The 11,765-nt window shown below is 48.6% G+C and overlaps 1 protein-coding gene across 1 annotated transcript in view; it reads left to right on the forward strand.

Moving 5' to 3' along the window:
* Positions 1-11,765, forward strand: part of C2CD3 (C2 calcium dependent domain containing 3) — an 81,415-nt gene that overhangs the window by 31,953 nt on the left and 37,697 nt on the right. The window contains exons 18-23 of the mRNA XM_015815486.1: positions 291-495; positions 2,514-2,637; positions 3,229-3,497; positions 5,429-5,512; positions 6,867-7,493; positions 8,479-8,778. Coding sequence (XP_015670972.1) covers positions 291-495; positions 2,514-2,637; positions 3,229-3,497; positions 5,429-5,512; positions 6,867-7,493; positions 8,479-8,778 — 1,609 coding nt within the window. The remainder of the gene's footprint in view (positions 1-290; positions 496-2,513; positions 2,638-3,228; positions 3,498-5,428; positions 5,513-6,866; positions 7,494-8,478; positions 8,779-11,765) is intronic.

Genomic DNA, 11,765 nt, shown 5'->3' on the forward strand with positions numbered 1-11,765 from the left:
CTCCTCCTCCTCCTCCTCCTCCTCCTCCTCCTCCTCCTCCTCTTCTCCACAAACCCAACTGCCTTCTAGCACTGCTGATGTTACTTAGTCGGGTCATGAAACGTCTGCAAGAAAGCCATCCAGCTCAGAGAGCACCAAGGACCCCCTCCACAGACTCACACACACACACACAATTCAACCTTGAGCCACAAATATTCTCTCCGTCAACTGCTTTATCGTTTTGCCCTCAACCGAGCCACTTCGCTTCCTATCCCGTTTTGCTTCCTCTTGTTTCTCCAGCTGAATTGTAGCTTGCAACCGTTCGCTTTCCTCCCTTCCGCAGGTACTACTACCCTAATGTCCGCGATCAGATGGTGGCCCGGGCGAGCTTGCCCCTCTCGCGCCTTTGTGCCATGGTTACCATGCAGCACCGTCAGGAAGTGGGGGTCCAGACCTTCCGCCTGCCGGTGATGCCGAGAATCGGCAGCTCCGGGGAACTTCATCCTCGGTCCTCAGGTAGGAGAAGGCTCCAGAGCTAAGGTGGGGGTTGATCCTGGCAAGAGAAGATAAGATGAGATAACCTTTATTGTCATTTTTTTACTGTGGGCACAATGGCACACATCAAAAATGAAATTTAGTTGCCCGCTCTCAAAGTGAAACACACACATGACACACACCTAAAACATACTCTACACAACATATGTATAGACCAGGGGTAGGCAACCTTGGCTCTTTTACGACTCGTGGATTTCAACTCCCAGAATTCTTCAGCCAGCATGAGGGGAACTATGGCCCCTTCATGACTCGTGGACTTCAACTCCCAGAATTCCTGAGCCAGCATGCGGGATCTATGGCCCCTTCATGATTGGTGGACTTCCAGAATTCCTGAGCCAGCATGGGGGAACTTTGGCCCCCTCATGACTAGCAGACTTCAACTCCCAGAATTCCTCAGCCAGCATGGGGGAACTATGGCCCCTTCATGACTCGGGGACTTCAATTCCCAGAATTCCTGAGCCAGCATGGGGGAACTCTAGCCCCTTCATGACTCGTGGACTTCAACTCCCAGAATTCCTGAGCCAGCATGGGGGAACTATGGCCCTTTCATGACTCGCGGACTTCAACTCCCAGAATTCCTCAGCCAGCATGGGGGAACTATGGCCCCTTCATGACTTGTGGACTTCAACTCCCAGAATTCCTGAGCCAGCATGGGGGAACTATGGCCCCCTTCATGACTCGTGGACTTCAACTCCCAGAATTCCTCAGCCAGCTTGGGGGAAACCTGGGCCCCTTCATGATTCGTGGACTTCAACTCCCAGAATTCCTGAGCCAGCATGGGGGAACTATGGCCCCTTCATGACTGGTGGACTTCAACTCCCAAAATTCCTGAGCCAGCATGGCTCAGCTTGGAAACCTCTCCTTTCCCCTTAGCATGGCTGACTCAGGAATTCTGGGAGTTGAAGTCCCACGAGTCATAAAAGAGCCAAGGTTTTGCCTATCCCTGATCTAGGGTCTCCTGCTTGAGCATGGGGTTGGACTAGAAGACCTCCAAGATCCCTTTCACCTTTGTTATTCTGTACAGGTAGTCCTCAACGTAGAACCATTTAGTGACCATTCAGAGTTACAATAGGATTTTAAAAAATGGTTTATGACCATTTTTCACACTTGACCGTTACAGCATCCCTGTGGTGAAGTGATCAAAATTCAACCGCTTGGCAACCGCCTCATATTTATGACGGTTGCCGTGTTTCCGGGGTCCCGTGATCCCCTTTTGCGACCTTCCGACCAGCAAAGTCGAGGAGGAAGCCGGATTCACTTAACAACCGGGTTGCTAACTTAACAATTGTTCAGTGATCCACTTAACCTCTGTGGCACGGAAGGTCGTAAAATGGGGCAAAACTCACTTAACCAACATTTAGCGTACAAACAGAAACTTTTGGGCTCCATCGTGGACGTAAGTCGAGGACTGTCTGTATTTAGCAACCTGCCTTCTTCTCTCCCTGTGTTCTGTCCCAGCCCATGTAAGTCCTTGTTAAGCTCTTCCAACAAGCAGGCTGGAACCGCAGGAAAAAAACAACCCCCTTTTACTATTCACAGACCTGAGTCCATGTCCAAGGCAAACAAACACAGTTCACAGAAACCCGATTCCGCAACACAAATGGCTGCCTTCGGCCACCAGCACCTCCCACACTTTCCCTTTTATAATTCAGCCCAGGCGTGGCTTCCTAATGCCTTCTCCTTTGCCTTTGGAGCTGCCCCATTGCATTCCTCTGTCCTACTCTCTTCTCGTGCATCAGGGATTTGTCCCAGCTGTTCTTCATCACTGTCCAACTCAGGCTCCCAGCACAGCTGTGTCTCAGCCTGAGCGCGAGTAGAGGGGCCGGGCTCCTGATCAGACTGTAAGTCTGGGAACTCCTCAGAGCCTTCCTCTGACTCTAATGTCTCTCCAGGCCCCTCCTCCTCCTCTGATTCCCCAGACTCAGCTGCCGAGTCCACCGGCTAGCGAGGGATCACAACACCCTGTCCTTTTTTTCCAGGTTTGCTGCAAGTGAGCGTAAAGTACCGACAGGCTTTGAAAGGGAACGAAAGCCTGCTAGAGGCTCAGACCGTTTCCCTCTCTGTCCAAATCCACGCAGCGGCCGGATTGCAAGCAGCGGCCAGGTAAGGAGGAGTTGGAAGCTCAATACAGAGGCTCCTCGACTTACAACGGTTCACTTAGTAACGGTTCGAAGGTACAATAGCACTGGAAAAAGTGGCTCCTTATCGTTTTTCAACCTTACGACCCGTTGCAGCCTCCCCGTGGTCATGTGATCAAAATTCAGACGCTTGGCAACTGACCCGTATTTACGACGGTCGCAGCATCCCAGGGTCACGCGAGCGTCCCCTTTTGTGACCTTCTGACAAGAAAATTCAGACGGGGAAACTGGATTCTCTTAGCGACCAGTTACCAACTTAACAGCAATGATTCACTTAACGACATGCGACCACGATGGCACCCAAAATTTCTCTTGTGGGGATGCTGCGACGGTCGTAGGCGTGGAAATGGTCATAAGTCACGTTTATCAGCGCTGTTGTAACTTCGAAGTGACCGTGGTGTTGTCACAACATCGTAAGTGCGAAAAACGTTCATAAGTCTCTCTTTCTACGAGCGTTCGTCACTTGGAACGGTCACTAAACGAGTGGATGTACGTCGGGGACGACCTGTACAAATAAATACATTAAAAATACAAATGTTTTCTTCTCGTCGCTTAGGGCGGTGGCCGAAAAGCACCCTCCGTTCCAATACAGTGCGGAAATCGGGCTCAACACCTACGTGTCGATACACCTCCCCTTCCTTCCGGAGGCCGAGCGGCGCAGGACGAGAACCGTGGCTCGCTCGTTCTGTCCCGCGTTCGGGCACCACGCGGAGCTCCCCTGCCCTCTCGTGGTCCAGAGGAGCAGCGGAGAATCCTGCTGCCTTGGGGAACTCCTGCAGCGGTCCGAGGTGGTGTTCCAGCTCTATCACCAGCCCCTGAACCCAGGTGCGACAAACGAAGTGGGTCCGGTTGTCGAACCGCACAACTTAGCCCCAAAGCTGGGTGGCCTGGATTCATCGATGGTGAACCTTGCGGTATACAGGCAGTCCTCTATTTGCAACAGTACATTTAGTGACCAAAGTCACAGCGGCAGTGGAAAGGAACGGCTCGTGACCTGTGTTTCACGCTTAACGACCCTTTCATCCTCCCCAGAGTCACGTGATCAAAATTCAGATACTTGGCAGCTGACTCGTATTTACGACGGTTGCTGTGTCCCCAGGGGGGGGGTTATGTGATCCCCTTTTGCGAGCTTCTGACAAGCAAGATCAATTGGGGGAAGTCGGATTCGCTGAACAACCCCGTGACTGAATTAACAACTTAACAACGGTGGCAAGAAAAGTCGTAAAACGGGGCAAAACTCACTTAGCAACAGAAAGCTTGGGCCCAGTTGCGGTCGTAAGTCGAGGACCGCCTGTCCTTTAGAGCAACTTTCCTTCCCTTGATTGAAATACGAGAGGAGACATTTGCAGAGAGGGCTCTGCTTGGTTGGCACTACCTGGCCCATGTGGCACTGCCAAGGGCTCTTAATGGTTTCAGTTCCCCCTAGCTGTCATGTCAAGGAATACAGGTAGCCCTCGACTTAACGACCACAATTTAGCCCAGAATTTATGTTGCGAAGCGAGACGTTTGTTGAGTTTCATCCCATTTCACGACCTTTTTTGCCGCATATATGAAGAGAATCCCTGCGTTGTTAAGTTAGTGAAACGGTCGTTAAGTGAATCCGGCTTCCCCCATTGACTTCGCATGTCGGAAGGTCGCAAAAGATGTGACCCCGGGATGCTGCAACTGTCATAAGTACGAGTCAGTTGCCCAGTGTCCAGATTTTGATCACATGACCGCGGCATGGATGCTGTGACGGTCATAGGGGTGAAAATGGTGGTCAGTCACTTTTTTTGGCGCTATTGTAACTTCGAAGTGTCACTGAACGAACGACAGTAAGTCGAGGGCTCCCCGTAGTGTCATCTTCAGGCTGGGGTCTTCGGCTTCGTGCTTGTGGGAGCAAAGTGTGATCGGAGCTGCCGTCTCTCCATAAATATTGGTGGGGGTGTGTGGAGTGCTGGCTTTGTTGCTGTAGGTGGGTTGGTTGGCTGTGTTGGAGTTATTGTTTGTGGATTGTTTGGCTGTTTCGTAACATCCTGAGTAGCTGAGGTGCTGGCTGTGTGCCCATTAGTCTTTTGTGTTGTAACGACCTGGGTAATGGGCTGTGTGATGATCTCCTGAGATCTAGTGTAGTGATATCCTGAGTTCTGTGTTGCAACATCCTGGGTGGTTGGCTGTGTTGTGACATCCTGGGCTTTTGCGTTGTAACCTCCTGAGTTCTGTGATGTGATGTCCAGAGCAGAAGGCTGTGATGTAACATACCGGGCTTTGGTTTGGCTCCGAGTTTGCGGTCTAGCTCTGTGTTCATGGCGTGTGTCCGTTTGCTTTGTGTGGGGGTCGGAGGGAGGTGCAGCAGCTCCTCAAGTTACAACCGTAACGGATCCTGCCAATTATGGCAGGGCAATGGTGACAGCCGTAAAACGAGCCGTCGTGTGACCGAGTTGATTTTGCAGCGGTTGTTAAGCAAAGGGTGCGGTCGTTCAGCGGACTCGGTGTTTGCTCGGGAGCGTTTTTGCCCCGAACCGGACGTAAATGACGGTTTTCAACGAAACCATCATCCGTAGTGGTCCCGTGACCGCAAGATGCACGAGGACAGGTATAAATTCAGACCCCGGTTGCCGTGCACCCGGTCAGGTGGCTGTGGAATTCTGGGAGTTGAAGTCCAGATAGTAGCCAAGTTTGGAGAGCTCTGCTCTAGATTGATGCCTTCTGGGGGGAGGTGAATTCCAGTTATGATGATGGGAAATTTACGTAATCATTGTTACTTACTCCTGCAGCTCCAAGGGAAACTCAAACTTTGAAAGATTGCCTGCTGGGAACCGTAAGCGTTCCTGCCAAAGACCTGTTAATTCGAAGATCAGGTAAAGACACCACGTTACACCGTCTCCTCTACACTTGTCACAAGCCTGGTGTGGCAACTTGGTACAAGGGAGCATCTGAGGCCGGGAGGGTCTTGGCATACGATACCCCCGGTGCACCAGATACGCCCTGCGTCGTTATTATGTATTTAATTTGCATCAAGTCTTTATTATTTTTTACAAATAATTGCCTACTTGGGTCATGAAACCTCTGCAAGAAAACCACCAAGCTCGGGGAGCAGCAGAGAGCCCCTACTTCAACGCTCAGCTACAGATAATTCTCTTCCGTTGTGTTGTTTTGTTTAATTAAAACCTGTGTTGTTTTGTTTAATTTGTGTTGCTTTTAAGAATTAGTCCAGGCGGCCTGGGTGGTTTTGTGTTTTGCCTTTTTTTTTAAAAAAAAAAATGGATTGTTTTGTGGTTTTCTACCCCACTCAAAGTTCCTCAAAGTTGGACAACGAATACAAGTTGGAACAAATAAGTAAATAAGTGATGTAGCATGAAAGATAGATCTTCCTTCCTTCCTTCCTCCCTCCCTCCTTCTTTCTTTCTCTCTCTCTTTTCTTTCTTCCTTTCTTTCTTTTCTTTCCTTTGTTTCCTTCTTCCCTCCCTCCCTCCCTCTTTCTTTCATTCTTCCTTTCTTCCATCCTTTCTCTTTCTTTTCCTTCCTTTTGTTTCCTTTCTCCCTCCCTCTTTCTTCCTTCCTTCCTTTTTCTTTCTTTCTTTCCTTTCTTTTCTCTCTCTCTCTCTTTCCTTTCCTTCTTTCTTTTTCTTTCTCTTTTTTTCTCTCTTTTCCTTTCTTCCTTCCTTCCTTCCTTTCTCTTTTTTTTCCTTCCTTTGTTTCCTTCCTCCCTCCCTCTTTCTTTCTTTTTTCTTTTTTCTCTTTTCCTTCTTTCTTCCTTCCTTCCTTCCTCTCTTTTTCTTTCTTTCTCTTTCTCTCTTTTCCTTTCTTCTTCCTTCCTTTCTTCCTTCCTTTCTTTTTTCCTTCCTTTGTTTCCTTCGTCCCTCCCTCCCTCCCTCCTTTCTTTTTTCTTTTTTTCTCTTTTCCTTCTTCCTTCCTTTCTCCCTCTTTCTTTCTTTCTTTCTCTTTCTCTCTTTTCCTTTCTTCTTCCTTCCTTCCTTCCTTCCTTTCTCTTTTCCTTCCTTTGTTTCCTCCCTCCCTCCCTATTTCTTTCTTTCTTGTTCTCTTTTCCTTCTTTCTTTCTTCCTTCCTTCCTTTCTCTTTCTTTTCCTTCCTTTGTTTCCTTCCTTCCTTCCTTCCTCCCTCCCTTTTCTTTCTTTCTTTCTTTCTTTCTTTCTTTCTTTCTTTCTTTCTTCCTTTCATCAAGAACTCATTCTCTTTGTGTTTCCTTTATAGGTCTCAGAGGTTGGTACCCCGTCATCCTCCCAGAGGATCTCTCCGCATCGCAATGTACAAATGTCCTGCAAAGCGTCGTTGGAGGCTTGGATCTTTCCGTTGCATTTGTTCACCCCGGAGACCGAGAGCGTGTTCTGGAGACTGCACATCTACTAGGCTGGAATTGGAAGGAACCCTACTCTGATGGTCTGCCGGAGGACAGCGAGAGCGAAGGCCACTCCCCTTCAACACCGGTCCGTGTGACTCTTTCTACTCCTCGGCTGTGGCTACCGCTACAGAGCATGCTACTCGCAGGACAGACCCACTTAAATAAAAGTGTCTATTGCTACCTTCGCTATAAACTGTACGATCAAGAAGCCGCTTGGACCTCACTTAGGAGGCCGAAAAGAACAGAAGGCGAAAAACACGTGACTGTGACGTTTAAGAATCCCAACCATATGGAGCTCCGGTCCAGTCCGGCCTTATTCTGGTATTTCAGGGAAGAAAAACTGGAACTCCAGGTGTGGCGAGCTTACGGCAAAGACGGTGATACGGAAAGACCGCGGGATACCGATCGCTTGATCGGCTCAGCGTACGTGGACCTGGCGTCGCTGGCAGACAGGCCACGAAAGAAGAGAGCAGTCAGTGGTATGTTTATAGCCGTTTTAAAGGTAGTCACTAGACTGGTTCTGGATCTGGAAAGCGCAGGTAATCCTCAACTTAACAACCAGAATTTCTGCTGCTAAGCAAGACAGCTGAGAGTTCTGCCCCGTTTTACAGCCTTTCTTGTCACCATTCTTAAGCGAATCACTGCAGTTGTTAAGTTAGTAACACAGTTTGTTAAGCGAATCTGGCTTCCCCCATTGGCTTTGCTTGTCCGAATTCTGATCGCGTGGCCATTGGGATGCCGCGACAGTCGTTAAGTGTGAGAAACAGCCCTAAGTCCCTTTTTTTTCAGTGCTGTTGAAACTTTGAACGATGGCAAGCAAGGTTGTAAAATTCACTTAACGACTGTGGAAATTTTGGACTCAACTGTGGTCAGAAGTCAAGGACTACCTCAGTGGTGGCGAACCTATGGCACGGATGCCAGAGGCGGCACTCAGAGCCCTCTCTGTGGGCACATGCGCCGTCGCCCCAGTCCTAGGCCTTCAGCTGGGTTTTATAAAACCTTTTCGCTTTAGGCCTCTGCTGCCATGTGCAAAAAAAAAAGGTTCAATCAATCAATCAATCAATCAATTTCAACTTCTCGCGGGGGAAAAAAAAGATCTTGCAAAGTTGGAATTCATTGAACTTTTTAGTCCCACCCAGTCTGCCGCTACCACCGCAGCCAAGCCCGCCCAATAGGCCATGCTCACCCAATGGGCCACGCTCAGCCAATGGGCCACGCCCACCCGGCACCCGACGATACATAAGTGGGTTTTGGGTTGCAGTTTGGGCACTCGGTCTCTAAAAGGTTTGCCATCATTGGACTACCTGTAAAAGTTGGTTCAATTTAAGGTAGATCCTACGGCACCGTGAACCAACGGCAAAGTCAACCTGTGGTTGGTTCCTCCTTCGAAAACCAAGCAGCATCTTCTCAGAGCGACGAGATCTGCGATTTTGAACGAGCCTCACTTCCTCCCCTTGTGCGCAGGTGTCTTTCCCTTGTTCCGACGAAACGCTGCCAACCTGGGGGGAGCCGGGCTCCGCATTCACATTGCGGTGACACCTGCTGGTCCATCGGGCGAGCCTGGGAACTCCGAAGATGACCGGGATAGCAGCAACAGCAACAGCGTTGAAGAAAAGAAGGCAGCAGAACAGCAACCGGAAGTCCGCACGGAGGCGAATCCTTCCGCCGACGAGCTCCTCCAGGAGAAACCAGCTGTGAGTGATCTGGAGAACACGTTCGCGGCGAGCATTCTCGTGGAAAGAGCCATGCACCTAAGCTTAAAAGGTAAGCCGGTTGCCAGTCCTGCCTCGACTTGAACCTTTAGGCGAGGACGATCCTTGACTCCATTCGTTTACGTATCGTATACTAAAGGTCAAGTGGAATAATAATAATAATAATAATAATAATAATAATAATAATAATAATAATAATAATAATAATAATAATAATAATATAAATAAAAAGTGGGAAGGGACCTTGGAGGTCATCTAGTCCAACCCCCTGCTCAGGCAGGAAACCCTGTACCATTTCACACAAATGGCTGTCCAGTTTCTTAGAATAGAATAGAGCTGGGAGGGACCTTGGAGGTCATCTAGTCCAACCCCCTGCTCAGGCAGGAAACCCTATACCATTTCAGACAAATGGCTGTCCAGTTTCTTAGAATAGAATAGAGCTGGGAGGGACCTTGGAGGTCATCTAGTCCAACCCCCTGCTCAGGCAGGAAACCCTATACCATTTCAGACAAATGGCTGTCCACTCTCTTCTTAAAGACTTCCAGCATTCACCGCTTCTGGAGGCAGGTTGTTCCACTGGTTAATTATTCTCACTGTCAGGAAGTTTCTCCTTAGTTCTAGGTTGCTTCTCTCCTTGATGAGTTTCCACCCGTTGCTTCTTGTCCTGCCTTCAGGTGCTTTGGAGAAGAGCTTGACTGCCTCTTCTTTGGGGCAGCCCCTGAGATACTGGAAGACTGCTATCATGTCCCCCCTCGTCCTTCTCTTCATTAAACTGGACATACCCAATTCCAGCAACCGTTCCTCATATGTTTTAGCCTCCAGTCCCCTAATTCTCTTTGTTGCTCTTCTCTGCACTCTTTCTAGAGTCTCAACATCTTTTTTACATTGTGGTGACCAAAACTGGATGCAGTATTCCAAGTGTAGCCTTACCAAGGCCTTGTAAAGTGGTATTAACACTTCACGTGATCTTAATTCTATCACGTGATAGGATTACAGTAAAGCAAAGATTACAGTAAAGCAAAGGCAGAACTGAGATTCGCCTACCAAGTCCCTAGGTGTAACTTTTCCCCTCCCAGACACTTCCCATTGCTGGTCCCCCCATCGCCCAATCAAACAAGACGTTTTTGAAACAGTCACTCTGCGTGTAAGCTGTCTTGCAGCTGCAGATCGTGGCATCCTCAGAGGCCAGTTCGGAGGAGGAGGAGGAGGAGGAGGAGGAGGAGGAGGAGGAGGAGGAGGAAGAAGAAGAGTTGGAGCACTTATTTCCATCAATTTCACTTTCTCCTCCCCCCCAGGGACCCTGGCAGACTGGCATTGAACAATTGCGAAGCACAGGTGTGAGAGTGACAGTTCTGACAGCAGACTTCTGGATTGATAGCTGTCAGTGCCCTCTGCAATCCTCCAACTAGGACAGGGGTAGGCAATCTTGGCTCTTTTATGACTTGTGGACTTCAACTCCCAGAATTCCTGAGCCAGCTATGCTGAGGGAAAAGGGAGAGGTTTCCAAGCTGAGCCATGCTGGCTCAGGAATTGTGGGAGTTGAAGTCCACGAGTCATGAAGGGGCCATAGTTCCCCCATGCTGGCTGAGGAATTCTGGGAGTTGAAGTCCCCGAGTCATAAAGGGTCCATAGTTCCCCCATGCTGGCTGAGGAATTCTGGGAGTTGAAGTCCACGAGTCATGAAGGGGCCAAAGTTTCCCCCATGCTGGCTGAGGAATTCTGGGAGTTGAAGTCCACGAGTCATAAAGGGTCCATAGTTCCCCCATGCTGGCTGAGGAATTCTGGGAGTTGAAGTCCACAAGTCATGAAGGGACCAAAGTTTCCCTCATGNGGGGCCATAGGTCCCCCATGCTGGCTGAGGAATTCTGGGAGTTGAAGTCCACGAGTCATGAAGGGGCCAAAGTTTCCCCCATGCTGGCTGAGGAATTCTGGGAGTTGAAGTCCACGAGTCATAAAGGGTCCATAGTTCCCCCATGCTGGCTGAGGAATTCTGGGAGTTGAAGTCCACAAGTCATGAAGGGACCAAAGTTTCCCTCATGCTGGCTGAGGAATTCTGGGAGTTGAAGTCCACGAGTCATGAAGAGGCCATAGTTCCCTCATGCTGGCTGAGGAATTCTGGGAGTTGAAGTCCATGAGTCATGAAGGGGCCATAGTTCCCCCATGCTGGCTCAGGAATTCTGGGAGTTGAAGTCCATGAGTCATAAAAGAGCCAAGGTTGCCTATACCTGGCCTAGGACATAATCCCCATCCTAACCTAATCTTTTTTTTCTTTACGCTGTGGCCTTCAAATTCATCATACGGGCTTTAATAATGTTTTAGAAAAATCGGAAAAACTCTTAATATATTCAGATAAGCCTTAAAAGAGGCATGTCCAACTCGTGGCCTACAGTTCATATAATTTTTTTAAAAAAACAACCTAAAGGAGCTTTGTTATTTATATACGTTAGCTATATATCATATTCAGATAGTCTCCGACTTACAACAATTTGTTTAATGACTGTTCAGAGTTCTGACATCACTGAAAAAAAGTGACTTAGGCCTGTTTTTCACACTTACGACCGTTGCATCATCCCTGTGGTCACGTGATCAAAATTCACACGCTTGGCAACTGACTCGTATTTATGACGGTCGCAATGTCCCAGGGTCACGTGATCCCCTTTTGCGACCTTCTGACAAGCAAAGTCAATGGGGGAAAAGCCAGATTCACTTAACAACCGTGTGCCTAACAACTGCAGTGATTCACTTAACAATTGTGGCAAGAAAGGTTGTAAAATGAGGCAAAACTCACTTAAATGTTTCGCTGAAGCAACAGAAATTTTGGGCTCAATTGCGGTCATAGTTTTATTTATTTATTATTCCAATTTGTATCCCGCCCTTCTCCCGAAGGACTCAGGGCGGCTCACAACATTATTAAAACAAAGAAAGACCCACACACCCCACCGAATAAAACCAAATTAAAACCAAAATTTTTGTGTTGTGATAATTAAAATTTCTAAAAAACCCAATTTAAAAATCCTCCCTAGGCCAGGCCCGCTTGTT

The sequence above is a fragment of the Protobothrops mucrosquamatus genome, unplaced genomic scaffold (genome assembly GCF_001527695.2).
Source record: "Protobothrops mucrosquamatus isolate PMUCROS unplaced genomic scaffold, P.Mucros_1.0 scaffold344, whole genome shotgun sequence".
In the NCBI taxonomy this organism is placed as follows: domain Eukaryota; kingdom Metazoa; phylum Chordata; class Lepidosauria; order Squamata; family Viperidae; genus Protobothrops; species Protobothrops mucrosquamatus.